This window comes from Bombus affinis, chromosome 4, assembly GCF_024516045.1.
Source record: "Bombus affinis isolate iyBomAffi1 chromosome 4, iyBomAffi1.2, whole genome shotgun sequence".
NCBI lineage: Eukaryota > Metazoa > Arthropoda > Insecta > Hymenoptera > Apidae > Bombus > Bombus affinis.
In genome coordinates this window covers 17561350-17579584 of record NC_066347.1, presented here as the reverse complement: position 1 = coordinate 17579584, position 18235 = coordinate 17561350, and the positions used below count along the sequence as shown (strand labels likewise).

The following is an 18235-nucleotide window of genomic DNA, read 5'->3' as shown; positions in this document are numbered from 1 at the left end:
CTTCTACCAGCGATCATCGTTGGGACGAAGTACATAAAGAGTATCGTTGGAAAGTAGAAAACACGACGGTACGAGGAAAAGGAAAGAAGGAAGAAAAAGAAGAAAAGAGGAAAGAAAAAAAGAAAGAACTGGAAGAAGGATGAAATTCGCCGCGATATCGATCGTTAATGGCCGGTTCTCGATTCCAGGACCGTGGTCGCGGCGGAACAAAAGGACCAACGAGTATTAACGATCGAGGACCGCGAACTGGCCGATTCGGTGGCCGATCCCGCGGCTCGATAACGTTCCACGGGCCTTTTTTCTTAATGTACTAATGCGTAATGCCAGTGTTTAATGCCGTCTGCGCCGCGTAATCACGGTGCTCTCCTGCGGCTGTAACTGATTGAAACCGCCGCGTCCTCGTGCTCTTGTTCAGGCAAAAAGGGCGCCGCAAAATTGCCCTGAACCAAGGGATAAACGGACTGGACGCGATACCGCTTCGAGATTCCGCGTTCGTTTCCTTCCTTTTCGTCCGCGGTGTCATCATCCTTTTCCCTTTTCAAACGACCACCGATTGGTAACTTCCTTTCTGACCTATATGGATTCCACTTGCTGCTCTCACGAGTCTTTCCATTATCTATGTTATTCTCTAATGACGAATAATTTTACGCGAGATATGCTCGTATGTTTACCAAGTTTAAGAACTGAGAATATGCAATCTATTCTATAGAGAACGTGTTAAGTAGTCGTGGTTTTTTTTTTCACGCGACTTTAATACGTTCGAACATTGCACGCAATAATGTGTAACAGTTTAAGTAACAGAAGCTTTTAGCACAAATGTATGTTGTAAGAAAACATCGGTGTCTCGGTCAATCGCGAATCAATCTTTATTAAATTTTTGCACAACGTTCATAATGTATCAAAGTACTTTTATCGCACGTACAAACAAAAATCAACGCCAGGAATTATTCCACGGATACGTAAGCCTATGTAGGCACTAGCGACAAACCTTTAATAGTTATATGTTATAATAGTTATATATTAGAAGAAGAAGAGGAAATTGTAGTTTTGATCGATGCTAGCCAGAGCATAACGTCATGTATAACTACTCGAAAAAGTGGATCGCGATTGCACGAATACTTTCGTTACACTGTATTATTTTTCCTTCGGTAACTTTCGGAAAAGGATTACTCCACACGATAAAGTTGCTATCACGGTTCGTCAAAAATTGTATAATTGCGTGACACGCGTAAGAAACTGATCATCGTGCAAGAGACGTGGCTCGTCGACAAAGTATTTAAATTTCGAAAGGAACACGCCAATCACCATAATGGAAATCTCGCGAAACAACTAGCAGCTAAAAAAAAGCTGCAATACCAAAGTGACCGGCTCATGGAAATCACGCGTAATTATCGAAACTGCGAAACACGGCATAAAAACGCTTCGAGTTCGTATTTTCGATCTCGATTATCCCCGAAGAAAGCACGCGAGCCTATTTCTTCGTCCCCGAGCATCGAAATCACCCGTGTAACACCTCGAACAGAGACCAATTCGCTTACTTGCTTACGTAACAAATCAACGTATCCCATGGCTCGTTCTTACACGCGCGTAAAGACGAGTACCGCCGATATGAAGAAAGAAAACAACGAAAAAGAAAAAAAATTCCAAAGAAGCGAAAAAGGCAGAAACCTCTTCGGACGGAAGGAGAAACGCAGTAACCGGCCGAAACGGAGACAGAGAAGAACGGTTTTGACTGGTGGGAGGGACAAGGGGAAAGAGAGACTGCAGGTAGCTGCAATCCAATTTAAAGGCGGATATCCACGCGAGATCTTCACGATTTCTACACACGAATAAGACAGCGGGCACCGGCCGTGAAATCATATGCGGTGTCCAGTCACGGATGGCATTGCCGTCGATCGGTGTTGTCTCTCCTTTCGGAGGGAAACGCGAACCGGCGGCTCGACTCGTTCGCAATCGCGCCGATAGATGGCGACAGCGACCGGGAACGCCAACAGCGAGCGAGCGAGTCGTTTGGCGGCGGTTTGGCCGGGACTTGAGGAGTCGCGTTAGTTCCGCCGGGGCGCGTGCCCGCGCTACGTTGGTTAAAAAAAAAAAAAAAAAAAGAAGAAGAAGAAGATAGAGATCATACGTCAGTTATGGATTACGATAGAAGTATATTTTATTATTTGGCACGTCGTAAGAAACATCTTAGGATCGATACGACGTTGAATCGGAAATATAGTTTTAAAAATATAGCCCGACGTTGAATATCTGTTTTATTCTATTATTATAATTTTGTTTTATTAGTGTTGGAAATCTTGCTTAATAACTGTATTAAAGGTTAGAAGTTAAGGCAACAGGATGAGACTCGTTAACTAACACAAAGGAAACATAGCTGAATTTATAATATCCGTTCTTTATTTTATGCGTTCACAGCCCATCATCGAGTTTCCACATAGATATCAAAAGCTTCGTTGCCAATTAACAACGATCCAGAAACGCTAGTCCCGTAAAAACAAAGAAACCTCCTACGTGTGCATAGAAGCCACGCGATATTTAAACTCGGCTTACCAAGCAACCCGCTGTTGACCAGTCCTGACACCATTAAAAGGGGATAAGAAACAGAAGAAGAGTAGAAAGAGATGAGAACAGATAGTGAAAAGAGATACACACGATAACTCTATCAATGACGCAAGGGATCCTTTTGGAGAAAAAAGAATTTATTTTTGAGCTTCGCGGAACCCGAAACGGATACCGAACAGACATAATACCGATGAAAAATAAGTGGAAACGGAGAAGTCCGTGTGCCACGCAGATTTTCCTAAGAGCCAAGAGGTCGCAAATAATGAGGAAAGTAACTGGCTATGCTCGTAAAAGTTGATTGGACGGGGCGAATGAAAATAATCGCAGGGTAATAAAAATCGCGCCGAACGGTCGTTGAAATATTGTAAAAAAAAAAAAGAAAGAAAGAAAGAAAGAAAAAAGATCGTTTCGTGCGAGAGAACCGCGATGGAAAGCCCCGCAGTCGCGTCGATAACGATCGAACAATTTCACTAACGCGACCAGAGTGTAACCACGACTGGTAATTGCCAGGGACTTAATTAAAGGACTAATTGGGTGCCGATGGAAGGACGACGGTAAACGCCCAACGAATTAAGAACGTCCGACGATGCTGCGTTCTTGCTTAATTATGCAGGCCGTGTATCAATCTTCCACCTCCAGTCTCGATCTCGCCGCGTTCAAGCCGGGAAAGTCGAGCCTCGTTGACGGAATACCGTGCGTTAATTATTATTTCGTGTCGCACGGTTAGTTTTCTACGTGTGACTTTTCTTTTGGGCCTTCTCTTTGACGGTAGATTTTCGGTACGGAGCGACATGATGTTTTTTTTTTCCTGTTTCACTTCTTTTTGGTTGTTATTTCGTGTGATTCATTGGTGGCCAGATTGAAGATTATGCGCGGGAACGCGCGAGGAATCGTATTAAATTGTAGATTTATACGAGATGAATGTGCGCTTTCTTTTTCTTGTTTTTCGAACAGGGAATGGTGCTCCGAACGAGCTAATTGTACTCGGTCCATTCGTTACGATGCTATTAAAACCGCCATCAGCAGATCGTTATGTCACATTACTAGTTTATTTTCAGAGTTTCTATGAAATCAGATTGCACCATTATTTCGATAATTAACGCTCTTAACGAACTTGTTTATGTTCCAATAAAAAAAAAAATAAATAAATAAATAAAATAAACTACTCGACGCTGGAAATTCCATGGAAATTCTTTTCCTCTATCAGGATACATTTGTTAATTAAACTACCGGCGCTGTTGTCTCTGTGTTTTCGGACCAAAACAAGCTTTTGGATCAAAGCGTATCAGACACGTTCAAATGTCACGCCAAACGTGTTTCGTGTCTAAAGCACGTTTTACGCTCTCTACTACGTTCTCAAGGTCGATTAAAATATTACGTAATCTTAAGTATAACGGTACGAATTACCTGATTCAAAGCTGAGTACTTTAAATGTATAATTATACAGCACTTAGGAGACAATCGATTTAATCTGTTGAACGATTCGCAAGAAAATCGTCGAGTTTCTTCTAAGCGGAATAAGCGAAAACTTTTCAGCGGTAGATATCGATTACTTCCACGACAAGTAAACGCGCTGTTCAACGAGAAAAACCTAGAACATGTTGCGTAACAACGAGTAAAAATTCAAAATTAGAAATTAGAAACATTCCGTCAAATACGATAGATGCATGTCAGATTCCTCCGTCGTAAACAGCAGACCATCGCCGCTCCGAGCGAAATCAATCGTTGCGGATTTTTTGCTCGTGCTTCTTGTTCTTTCGATCGATCAATTTACCCATGCAAACTAATCAAAATAATCGAAAGCCGCGCAAAAAGCCGAGCCAGCGATGAACCGTTGTGAGCGTTTTCCTAGAGGCAATTCGAGCGGAGGATTTTCGCGAAGCGCAACGAGTCACGCGCCTCGCGCTCCGTTTCCGTGAATAATGGCGATTGTGCGACCGATTTCATTAGCCTGGGTGATTTTTCCGTGAGAAGACGGCCAGAAGAGACCCCGTAGCACGCGGTCGTGCCCGCTGCAAGCGGGTTAAACGCGATTCACATCGTTCCGATTCTCACCGCGAGCCGTATGATTTATTTTTTTGTTTAAATTACGTGCCTTCCTAGTCAGGCGTTTCCTTTCCTTTGTTTACGTCGCGTAAATCTTGCGGATCGCCGAGCATGATCGACGACACGAGGGGAAACTGCAGGGTGGGGATGCGTTTGCACAAGCTGATTCGAAGGAAAACAGGGAAAAGAAAAGGAAAGGAAAGGAAAGGAAAGATTCATGCGTCGCGTCGACACAGGCAAACCTTTTATCGGCAGGATGATCGCGAAATAGAACATTATGAAAATTTAATTGGAAATGTTCCGTGAAAACAGAAGCCGCCGCACGTTTCGAAGGAAAGAATTGTTATATGCAAATAATTAGATGAATTTATGGTCGATGCGCAACCGGGGTACCGCTTCTTTTTCTTTTCCTTTTTCGTGGGAAATCTTTGGCTACTTCGGTGTATTTAGCATCGTATTCTGCCGCAGGTTAAATGCTTTGTATTCGAATGGTACTATAATTGTGTATTGTTGGTGTACCTGTTGTACTATTAAATAGATGAATCTACCTGATTTCATTTAGATTTCTAAACTACGATTATTTAAATATATTGGCGATTTTCAACGAACAGTAAACCTATCAATCGACAAACGAACAGCCTAATTTATTAAATAAATTTGTTCTATTTTAATACCGCGGTGTTCCGTAATATCATGCAACAACTTCTTATAAATAGCGCATCTTTTATTATGCCTCTTGTGATTTATGAAAAAAAGATAAAAGCTTACACGTAAAACGATAGAAGAAACAGTCAATTTATATAAGTTCTTCCTGGTGATATTTCGAAATTGCGTTTCTTTGCTATCGCGGTGACAAGAATATGTCCAGGAAGAGAAGCTTAGATTCGCGATGGCCACAATGTAAAATACGCAAGAAATAACCGCACCCGGGGCGATTTAAGATACAGTAAATGACGCATGAACGCGCTCGCTGACAGTGACGCTGCCAGCTTGATGGTAATTTCGTCTCCTCTCTATATACATATATACCTACATTTTTCATCCATCTTTAAACGCCATTGGCATTAACGTGACTTCTGAAATCAACGGAACTGGTAAATTTGATAAGACAAAAAATTCGCTTATAATTTAACTTTTTTGCTACTTTGCCGTAGAATCTAATATCGCTGTTACGATGGTTGCTTTCGGTGTTTTTACACGGTGCAAAGAATCCTAATCAAGAGTAGAATATGTAATTAGTCAGTACTTTAGCAACGTCTTTGTTCCACTGTACGTAACACGATGTAAAAGGAACGCTCTATCGCTGTTAATTATGGCGTGCGTATTTACGATCAGTTTAATTAATCGAAATACACTCGTTCGACCAAGTTCTGTCGTTACTCGCTTCACGCAATTAGAGATTTTCAAAGAAATTTCGATATACGATAAATAGATGTGGCAGTTCTAACGATAGAAGTTCACATTCTGACGAGTAAATTCGATTAACAGAAGCTCGTTTATTCGCACTAGCTAACACTTTGTCCCTATAAATAGAATTGTACGGTTCACGTGGAAAAGAACCGTCTATTTAGCTTCGCTGAAACTCCGTGCCACCTGACAATTATCCTCGCCTTTCGATTCCCGTTGTATCGAAACCGTGTCACCTGAGTACTCTGCGCGAGCAAAAAACCACAACATTCCATCTGAAAATAACCCACTGTTCCAAATTGATACCATCGTCGGACCGTGCGTCACCTTTCTGAAACCTAGTTCAACAATGCCTCTGTCCAAACGAGCGACCGACGCACGGTTCAACGTCCTGCTGGTCTATTATCATTATCATTATCCCATCAGCGGTCGTGGAAATTAATAAAATCCCCCGGACGTAGGGATAAGCAGCGCGACGTTCGAGTTCATCGGCCAATTTAAAGGACATTAGATGTCCCAAAAAGCGGCGAACCGCTCGACAGAAGAGGCAAGAAACGGCTGATCGCCCGGAGGAGGCTGGCCTCGCGCAAAAAGAGACATTCTAGCGTGCGGAAAGATATTACCGATTATATGGTATCAACGGTTTAGCGATTGCTCTCACGTACGCGTGATTTCGCTAATTCGACTGTTACCGCCGCCCCTCCGGCCCCGTGTCCGCTGCCTCTTCGATCATTACCAACCTCTGCCTCCGAGCTGTTCAATTTGCTGTCCCCTGAATCCACTCCAGTCCGTTTCGTTTCTTCTGTCTGGCCATGGCTCTCCTTTCTTTCGTATTTCCATCTTTTTTCTCCTCTCGTCCACTCTCAAGCGGTAGATTTGTTGCGATTCGAGTAACTCGTTGTATTTTAACCGTTTCGTGGCTCGTTCGATGTGGAAACGGTGGAACGTGCGGTTAGTCAAGTGTTGGCTGGGTGGTTTGTCGCGAGGTCGAAGGGTTTCACCAGTCGTTCGTCCTACTAACTTTAGCATAACTCGTCGCACGATGTAATTTGCGCGCGCATAACGTATTAGATAGGTATAGCAAACTTGTTACACGATATATCACACCTGAAACCAGGCAAACGAGAAACCATCACCCTCCAAAGAATCGTCAATGAACGAATTAAACATCGAGCCAAAATTCGGCTCATCCCATTGGAGATTAATCAAATCACAATGAAAACCTTCTACGTTCGACGTTTTAAGTATTATCATCAACGAGCCACGACGGTTCGCAAGACGATAAAAACCTCTTGTTCCCTGGAAGTCTCCACTTTCACCTTCAAACAGTCGTGTTCAGAAAAACAACGACTCATTCTCCGCCTTGTACTCTCGCCTGTTTCCGGATAATCACCTTCCAAAACTCGCGTCTTTTAGCCGGTTCGCGACTTTCCCACACGGATTTTCCTCGTTTAGTCCGATAGTCTTCGTTTCTTTCGTGGCAAATCGCTCGTGCTGGGCGAAGTCGTGATGGTTCGCACGTGTGCGTGACCAGCGGAGGTCCGCCGGGTGAAAAGCAGTTCCGCGAAACGACTAAACGCTCGTCGTTACGTGAAAGGAACGCCTAAACGGTTGTGTCTAAGAACGCGGCCGGTACCGTGGGACTCGGATTTAATTCCGCACGCGAGCTGATAGGAATCCTCTTGGTTATAGGGTGGTTACACGCCGCAGAATTGTGGTTTTTCGATGAAGTGGAATTTTTAGGGTGGTTGACAGGGTAACAGCGATGGTGAGATAGTCGTTACGCGAATAACGTTACGCGTTAAATTGCAGCAATAGAGATTCGTAGTTGATGATTTTGGAAATATCATGTAGAATTTTTCATATTTTAAGGTCGTTAAATTCTTTTTATACTATGACCTATACGACACTGATTCCTACACGTATAAAGAAAATGGTATTTTAATATTCGTAAAAGGAGCGACGAGATCTCAGCGACGAGTAAAAATACTGCGAAAATAGGAAAATCGCACTTCAACGTAACGATATCTTAAATTAACAATAACCTATAACAAATATAAGAACCAACAGATTGCCACGTTCACGAGCATCGCGCCTACGTGTCACCCGTAATTACCATAATTTTCACAGCCAGTCTCCTAGATCCCGTAACTGTAACCTGCTCCTTCTCTCGTCAATTCATTACCAGAGGTTGGCACCGATTGGTCGTGTCGCAATTAGAACGTCGACCGGGAATAATAGAGGCGTTGAACGGTCGACGCGTTCATAACGTAACGTCGAACGCAGCTTCCGTCGAGTGGAGTATATTTAGCGGTAGTCGGTGTAAAAATCGCGCAACGTCGATGAACGTCGACGTTTTCGCACACCGACTAATATTTGCCGATTTTTGGGAAATTTTTCGTCGTTCCGTTTCGTTTTAATGCGTCTGGGTTTTGCGCTCGAAAAACGTCTTTTTTCGCCCATTTTTTCCTCCACCGTTTCTTTTTTACCCGACTCGGTGGAATCTGAAACTGGAAATTTATTACTCACCGTCGCGTCGCGGCGCAAGCTACAGGACGTTTTTTCTACGGGTCGCTTAATGAAAAGTTAATCTTTGTTCTACGGGCTGGTAACGAAGCGACGCGGAACGTTTTGCACCAGAGTGCCACGGAATTAGAGACTTTTTGGTGCTCGTTTTCTTGTTCCCACAATTGATTAACGATCTTTTAAAGAAACACTTGACGGCATCGTGTTAAAATTCTTTCGTCTTAAAATTCAGTTTTCTGCGAGGTCAGTGTCCTTCTTCTCGTGTCCTGGACGTGTCCCGTAATTCTCCATTCGTAATTTGTTGGTGCGCCGTTACATGCCCACGATGAATGATCGTCATTCGAGGTTCTCTGTTAGCAAACTCCACGTTAAAACAGACAAAGAGATTTAGATTTTTTTAAATGGACATCGAGAGAACTTTAGAATATGACATAGTAATCGGTACGATTATGTGGAACGTAACGCGTCGAAACATCGAACGCGCACGTCCTACGTACAAGTCGCGATCCCAACGATTCTCGAACGTGACAAAGAGAAAATGGCGGTTGTCTCGTATTACAAAGTCGCGTTGTATTCGGGAAAGCCTTGCGCGATTCGCGTCGCCTCGCGTCAGCGAGCTCGGTGCGAAAAATAACGCGGCGTTCGCCTCGAATTTCGAGTGGCGTCGCTGAAACGAGGGTTTGCGACGCGGCGCTGCGTCGTTTCGCGGCCGCGTGTGCGTGCTTGAAGAAATATACAGCGGGACGCGAAAAGCGTCGCGCCGCGGTGCCGTCCTGCGTTACGTCGAGCCCGTCGGTATGCGTAAATATACAAGTTCGACGCCGACAGGGACGCTCTATATATTCGCATTGGCCACCCTGATTTTAGAAGGAGCCGTGACTACCTTCCGGTGTCGATACGTGACGTTCCAGCTACGCGAGACCCTCCAAACTGGATCACAATAACAAAAAAATTATGCGAAAAGGCCATCAAATTGAAAGAAACTCTCTCCTACCTTTTTCCTAGCTTTCTTCACGGAAATGTAAATTCCTCCCGATCAGATCATGGATATTAGAATTTTCCATTTTTATAGAATTTTCAATATATTGAAAAACAGCTTCGGCTAGTAATTATCTCAATAATTGAAAAGTCTGGTGACGAAGCATGAACTGGTGTTTCTCGTTCGATCTAACGTTGGTGCAAGAACGATCGGTTAATCGATCGTTGGGAAGTGATCGTGACTTTTGAGGGAATTCCATGGAAGAACAGGTGTATCGAAATCAAGAACACGAAAGAGAAACCGGCGACCTTAGCTGCAGATTTTGCGAGTCGACTCTGAAAGCACGTCGCTGGATGACAATGAACGGCAACGAGGAAGTGGTAAAATACTAAACAACGGAAATTGCTACTTTCTTCTTTGGGATGTGTGCGTACGTGGATTTGTTTTCTAAATCGAGAAGAAACGATTTCTTCTTGTTGAATTAAAGATGTCTTTACGGTTGTCGAGACGCTAATGAGGAAAATAATATATCGTTGTTGATTGAAGATTCGGACGCCTATTGGAATGGGAGATGCCTGAAGAACATTACCGTACGAAAGTATTCTCTTTTGAATTTACTATTAGAAAGCTCGTAATCTTGTATTTCATTTCTATCATTTTTCTTTCTCTTACTAAGTACATAGTTGTTGGCTGTAAAACGCTCTTCGAACAGGGTTCTTCCTCCGACTGTGTTTTTCACGCGTAAAAAGAATGCGTAGAACTCATTAGATGGCCACATTGGCCACACTAACGAATCAATTAGCAGAATTTTGTCTTCTTCCTACGTTCTCCATCCACCACTTCTTCCTTTTTTTGAAATGTACGAGAAATTCAGATAACCAACGTCTATCCGATAATTACGTTCTACCTGCAATGCTACTTTCCAAATTTGCGATTCGTACTAGTAATACTACGATAGTACAGTTATTTCTCCTTTCCGGTATGTCAACAAATCAGGAAAGAAAATTTTCTAGTACGAAATTTACAATTAAACGGAGAACCACTTTTTAATTGAAAATTTCAATTTTCAATAACAGTTTAATCTTCGATGTCGGTCTCACTCTCTCGCCGCGTTAACAACGTTTGTTATCGTTAACGAACAGGATTGCCTTGTCGATAATTTCAGACTCTTGTTAATCACGATCGATGAATCGTACGCAACGTGGACGTTTCACCGCGACAACTCACCTAGAACTAATTGCGTTAAAGAGAATAAATTAGTTCGGTTATTCGTCGATCCGTTCTTATTAATCGTCCTGTGCACATGGTCATTACGTAAGCGGCCTTCCACGCTACACGAATAAAGGAAGCGTTTTTGTCCAGACAAGGAATTATCATAAAGCTGCTTTTTATCTCGTAATTAGGGACGCGAAGAGAAGGATTTGCCTCCTTTTATTTAATTTTTTTTTTTTTTTTTTTTTTTTGTTAAGTCATGGTAAAGCAGCGTAACACAATAATGTAATCAGGAGAAATTGATCATAAGTCGAGGATAAACATGAAGTAGCGAGTTAGTATCGAAACGGCTCGGCAACTGATTGGTTAACGTTCGATTATAGGTATGGAAATCGCTAGCAATACGGACCAAGTCTATTAATACGATTGCAATTCTAATTCCTGCAACGCTTCATTGACAGACGACCGTGACACACAAGTGTTTTTGCGGATTTCACGCTTTTTCTTGACGCTTGACGTCACAGTTGACAGTTTAGTTTGAATTTATAATCGCGTTCCGGAATTTCCGGAGTTTGAAACTTATCTACGAACGATCGGTAAGCGTAAAAAACTGAGAATTGTTAAATATTGCGAAGCACGTGTGATACACTAAGAGAGCAAATGGCTAAAATATTTATATCTTAAAATATAATATCCTACATTTGTAAATACCATAATTCTTCTACGGTGTGTTACGAAAGAATTCGCAAGAACTTTCGCGGACGTGCACTTGGTACTATTTGTCTGTAAATACGATATTGACCGTAAAACGCGGAATTACAAGAGGAAGCGAAACGACTTCCGCCACTTTGCGTGCGGCACGTAGCTAATCTCTAATACGTTATACGGCGTTTACGGTTTGAGGACTATTCCGGGATAATTGTCACGCGTTCCTAGAAGATGTAATTTTCTTCTGACATCCTTACGTTGAACTCGATCTTAATTGCAGGTTCGTGAAACCGCACTTCTATGTATTTTGCCATCAAAGTACTACGATTAATCCTTTTAATCGGTGGCGACTCATAGATTTATAAAGATGTTGAGATGTAAATGATAAACGAAGAGATATCCATGAAACACAAGGAAAACGCGATACGTTAGTTGCAGCTAGCTTTGGATTAAGTTATTTAATTTGTATTCCACGTTGCTTCGTATCTTAATGTAGATTAGAGCAACCTAAAAATAACGAAAGATGAATTTGCTGTTTGGCAGGATTCGCAGAACGGCCCGGTGCTGGACCGATGGAGCATCTGCTCTCCTGAAGAGGAGCCGCTGGTACTGCAGCAGTTCCTCAGATTCGCCGAGACGCGTCCATTCGTGCAGCAGTTGCTGCTGGCCGCCGGGACGCCGGGGACGGATGCTATGTCACCAAGCAGACGACCTTCGCCGCCGACGATGCCACTAGCACATTTACCACCACCTCTACACCTACTCCACTGCGGTCTGCCGCCTCCAGGCTCGAGGTTGCCACCTCCTCTGCCACCACCGCCGCCGCCACCCTCCGTCTCGCATCCGTCGATGTCGCCCACGGCCCAAAAACACTACTCATCTTCGTCCGGTGGAAACTCCGCAGCGGGGGTGACGAGTAGCGCGAATTCACCCCCGAGAAGCCTAGATTCTCATCTGACGGTATCACCGCTCAACCGACTGCAGAGCATGCAGCCATTCGACTTTCGGAAGCTAGGAACCCTAGGACTGCCAGCGTTTCCACCTCTTCCACCACCACCGTCGGCCGAGCAGCTGTTGCAAAATAGAAAATCCATGAGAAATCCACAGAGCCCGCACAGTCCGCCCCACCATTCGAGCAGCAACCAGCTCCAGAGGCCTCACATGCCGCCCGTAGCGCCGGTCTCCTCTTCCGCGCTTAATTTTGGACATCCTCTCTCGGTGGCGGTGTCTTCCGGTGCTCTTCCACCCAGTTTCCCTACTCATTTTCCACCGCCGCCAATGGGCAAATCGTCAGGCTCGGTGACAGGCATGACGGCGCCCGCGGATGTGCACAGCGGAGGCGAGAAGAGCAGCGAGTTCGGTTCGGAGGAAGACGAAGAGGACGATGAGAATTCGGACAGCGCGTTAAACCTCAGCAGGCGCGATTCCATGTCTAAACACGTTACCGAGCAGCGACACCCTCCTCCACTACCTCTCCAAGCTGCTCCTTTAGGCAGGCCACCCGGAATCCCCGGAAGAAAGCCTCACTCGCCAGGCAAACGGCCGGGCAGCCAATGGGGCGCGTCCGCCAATATCCCTCCGAATCTCGGTACTCCATTCATCAATCCTACCACCGGGAAGAAAAGAGTGCAGTGTAACGTCTGTCTGAAGACCTTCTGCGACAAAGGCGCGCTCAAGATCCACTTCAGCGCGGTACATCTACGCGAGATGCACCAATGCACCGTGAAGGGATGCAGCATGATGTTCAGCTCGAGGCGATCGCGCAACAGACACAGCGCCAATCCAAATCCAAAACTGCATTCGCCTCATCTGCGGCGGAAGATCTCGCCGCACGATGGCCGCTCATCCATGGCGCACGCGCTCGTTTTACCACCCCAAGTGGGTCTACCTGTTCCAGCTACCGGTCTCAACCATCTACCCTTCGGTTCCTTTCCGTTGCTGACTCCACCTCCCGACCTTCGGTCGCCAGCTTCGCTGTGCGGCCTCGACTTCAAACACCTGGACTTACAGTCTCAGAGTCAGGGTAGACCGGGCTACGACGAGGCTTTACAGCAGAGGATGAGCGCGAACGCGGGTATTTCGACGACCACCGCGCTGACTACCGCGGGCGTGGCGATGACGACCGCTGCAGAGACGCCCAACACCACCGCTGCGGCTAGAGGATCTTTCTCTAGCAACAGCGTGGTCGACACGGTATCACCCTCCACTCAGGCCTCTACCGCGGCAGTAGAAGGGGAAGAAGAGGAAGACGACGACGACGGAGGTATCGTAGTTGTGGCGGAAGACGACGCGAGCAACCTGCCCTCTAGGCTGCCTCTACGTCCTGGAGAGGACGACGATGAGCAGCCAGCCGACTTTAGTTTGGCAAAGAGACCGAAATTGTACTTCGGCGATCCGACGGAGGAGGATCTCGCGAGCAACGCGGACAGCAACGAGGATAACGACTCGATGGGCACGATCGATCAACAGAGCTACTCCGTGAGCCAGAACTCGATGAACTCGACGTCCTTGCACAGCAGAGGCGTGCGAAAGAGAAAGTCTCAGCATCCTACTCGATGCGCTGTTCTAACCGAGGTTCACTCTTCGTCCACAGACGGAGATTCGTCCAACGACGAGGAGCGAGTACAAAGACGCTGTCTGTCGGAGAGTGCTGGAATGTCGACGATAAACGACTTCCAGAGCCAACCGGAGGATATGTCCATGTCCAGATTGGAAGCAGAGGAGCGGAAAATCTCTCCGAGTTCTCCAAAGAATCTGAGCTTCAATGACCACGAGTCGAGCTCTCGTTCGCCCGAAACGTGCAACGCGAGAGATGGAACGCGGATGAACGGTGGCGGTGGTAAGCGCGATACGGTGTCGTCGCAGGAGAACGCGGAGGATCTATCTCAGGACGAGCCGCGGGATCTGAGCTCGAGAGCGAGCAGCGTGAAATCGCCGAAGAGGCAAATCAGTCCAGAGCCAAAGACGTGCCACGAGCCGGCGGAAACTCGTGCTACAGAAGCCGGCTCAATTTCCGTGGCTTCGATCGGTCAGAAAGATCCGAATTCCTCCGAGTTGGCCGATCGACGGAAGAGCGAGAGCGAGGAGGCGACTAAGGAAGACGAAACAACGACGAGAGTATCGTTGAAAAGGGAGAAGGAGCCAGAGGAAAAGGGGAAGGAAGAAGAGAACCAGGAGGAAGGTGATGATGAGGAGGATGAGCCGATGGAGGAGGTCGAGGAGGATGATGATGATGAGGAGGTGAACGCGGCGCTGCGTAATCAAGAAGGTGAGCGTCCCGATGATCCCTCCCGTGCCCCGAGCTCGGTCGACAGCCGTCCGACGACAGCCGACGACCTCTCCCACGACTCCTCGACCAACACTTTGCGTCAACTCGAGTCCTTGTCGCAGGGTCGCGCGATGCAGTACACCGGGATGCAGCAGGCGGCTTCGAGGTCTGGCCGCGGCTCTACCAGCCCCGTCAGCCTCACGACGCACCAGGAGACCACCATGGACAATTCCTCACGTGGCTCTCGTTCATCCAGCGCCTCACCCTCCACAGCGGCCATGGATACGGACAATAGCCTTATCACCTATGCCCGTTACGAGAACGGTGGCTTTGTCAGCACCCAGGAGGTTCCCTTGGACCGGGAGAATCCGCGTCGATGTACGGCCTGTGGCAAGGTGTTCCAAAACCATTTTGGAGTCAAGACGCACTATCAGAACGTCCATCTAAAGCTGATGCATCGCTGCAGCGTGGACGGTTGCAACGCAGCCTTCCCTTCCAAGAGGTCTCGCGACAGGCACTCGGCTAACTTGAACCTCCATCGAAAACTCCTGTCCACGTCGTCGAGTCCGCCTCTCTCGTCCAGCTTGCCACCAAGCTTATCACCCAGAGTAGACGATACCCAGATGAATCCGTTGTTGCACAACGAGTTCCTCGCGAGATTATACACGGACGCGGGCATCGGTGCTCTCGGAGCTTATCCTCTTACACCTGGACTACCGTCTGCCGTTGATCTGGCAGCCAGAATACCACCCCCGCATCCTCTTTTACTGCCACCTCACTTGGGAGCTACCTTCTCCGGCCTGTCCTCATTCGCCTCTCACCTGGCTGGTCTGAACGGGCTTACTCACCAGCATCTCAACCACTTGACCAGGATGTCGCAGGACCAGGGAAACAGACATCCTCCTGGGTCAGGTTCGCCAATGTCCTCGCCGGGTTCCGAGGACCGAAAGGAAGAAGCCAGATGCACGATCCCTGGCTGCGACCGGGTGTTTGGCTCTAGAGCGGTCAGGGACGCCCACTCGAAGGACCCACAGGCTCATCGCGACTTATCGGTTCTGTCGACCAGCGGCTCGTGACCGATCTCCTTCCGCGGACGCGACTATTATCCCTTACTGTGATGCCAAAACTGCGATCGTCGATGATCTCGATCGGAACAGGTCAGCGGAAGACTTGGCTCGCGACTTTGACCGAGTATATCCAGTCGTTCGACGAAAACGTGCAATATCGTGGATCCGATACCTTCTAAAGAACCGGAATCTTGCCACCCACGCGGCTTCGATAATTCTGTCATAGTCGGTCTCGAGCACAAAGCCGATCTCGTCGCGGTTCGATGGTCGTCGGACACGTTCAGCGAAAGTACTTAAGAAGCAGGACCCAGGTGATTCGAATCGACCGTTTCATTCACGAATCTTGCCAGCGACAGTGACGACATCCTCTGGTGCAACCTGGGATGGTAACTGACGCGTTCCACTCCCGGTTCTCGAGTTAGTTTTCGTGCAAACGCAAGGTGCTCCAATCTAGTCAATTCGGAAATCCTCGGCCACGCCGCTGGAATCGGAAAAATCGTCCACCTCGCCTATGTAGCCGCGCTTGATCGGACAGAATCTTTCATCGAGGTCGACGAACGAAAAATCGGAATACACACACGAAAGTCTCCGAACGATCGAAATTCGTAAGTCGAGTGCCTAGCGTGGGAGGTACGTCCGGTCTCGTGAAGGTTCCTGTTGCAATTCGCGTGTCACGGAGCATCAAACGAAAAAGAGAAAGCTGGTCGACTGAGGAGAGATGTTCAGCGAATCGAGCTAGTTCCTCTGCTCGTTTCTTTCCCTGATGATCGAAGGGGCGGTAAAAGAAGGAGACGAATGGAGGGAGTGTGGAGGTTAGATGAAAAATGGAGCGACGAATGGAAAGATCGAACGCGCCCTCGTTTCGGTCTTCCGGCTGATTTTATCATCGTTGTGATAAACGTAACGTTTAGTATAAATATGCCACTTATTTAATCAGTAATCAATTACTACTGCTGTATATATAAACATAGTACCTTTTTTCGATGTATCGCGTAATTAATCAATTAAGCTACTTCGACGCGACCGATGCGACGCGAGGGAACGGAGATGATGACGATAGTTTTGTAAAGGAGAACCGATCCGGGCCGGGATATCGAACCGATCCAAGACGACGCGCTACGCGTTCACTGTCGGCTACACTATAGATATTAAAGTGCCCAGAACTCTTAATCCTCTCATCGTTCTTCGAATCTTTAAATACGAATCACAATGTTTTTTTACTGCCTTCGTCCGCGTATTACGATTCACGTGTATAATTCCAAAAAATCAGCGCATCAAGTACCCTAAATCATCTTCGATCCTAGATACCGACACAGTTCTAAACACAGCCCAGATTACCTCTTAAATACTATCCTTCGATGCTAAACGCTTTCAAACACTCCTAATCGGCAGTGAACGCACCGATACGCAAAACAACGAGTAAAGAATGATAAAAAGGAATGATCGAGTGTAGAGGTCCGAAGTGATCGTCGCGGCGAGCAAAACGGCGGGCAAACAGATCGATCACTGAATCAAAGCTTACGTCGTCTCGCGCTAGATAAATGAGAATAGATAGATTTTATTTATTGTTTCCTAGGGATCCTACACGAGAACACACGCTGTACCAGCGGCCAGTAGCGGGCACTGCCGCGGAGATTTCCTTCCTACGTCATCGAACGATCGCCTGTCGTTCGATCGTAGTCGATCGTCGATCGATCGTATTGGAAATAATCGAACGAATTCGGGGAAACACGAGAAAAATACAAAAAAAGAAAACGTGGAAGAAATTTTGTACGACGTTCGAACGACGATCGACCGTCGTTTCTTTCTTTTTTCTTTCCGTTGTACATACATTGTATACCTTATTTTCGTAGTCTGTGCACGCGCGTGTGAGTAAAGCGTCACGCGTCACAGCCAAAATCTGCGTGCGAATCGACGACAAGTGAAAGAAACAGGGAGGAGGGCCGGAAACAGGTTCTTTTTGTACGCGCCTGCGCCCAAACGATTTTTCATGTTTCTCGGCTGAGAATGGCGATGTGAAAGAGAATCGAGAAAAAGGAAAAGAATAAAAAGAAATGATGGCAGCTCGCGACATACGACGAACCCACTAACTAATTACTCATCGTAAGGGCGAACCAGAATTTACAATTGTAATTATGTATAAACGGAATGCTATGATGTATGATATTATAGATCGATTATAAAGAACACTCATCTTACGAAAATAAATACCAATCGAAATCATTCGTGTCTGCGTTCTACGTTACCCTGCCACACTGTTTTAAACGGTTTAATGGACGTGAGTCAATAAATAGGGGATCCGTTGAGGTTGATACGTTGCAGCGATTCGAACGTACTTAGGTGCACGAGTTTCATGGCACGCTACATACATAGATTTCGACGGACATTCTTTCCAACGATAAGTTTAATATTTGTAATTGAAAGTTTCAAATCCCTCTGACGATAACTTTAATAAAGGAT

At 46.3% G+C, this 18235-nt stretch overlaps 1 protein-coding gene across 2 annotated transcripts in view; it reads left to right on the top strand.

Annotated features, from left to right (window-relative positions):
- LOC126915242 (zinc finger protein basonuclin-2-like) overlaps window positions 1-18000 on the top strand; it is a 262874-nt gene extending 244874 nt beyond the window's left edge. The window contains exons 5-6 of one of the 2 annotated variants that reach the window (XM_050719712.1): window positions 11984-14708; window positions 14831-15143. In XM_050719712.1, the coding sequence (XP_050575669.1) occupies window positions 11984-14708; window positions 14831-15003 (2898 nt within the window). In that variant the 3' untranslated portion in view covers window positions 15004-15143. Of the gene's footprint in view, window positions 1-11983 lie in introns of both variants that reach the window. The other variant, XM_050719711.1, reaches the window with a different exon arrangement.
- The last annotated feature ends 235 nt before the right edge of the window (window positions 18001-18235 follow it).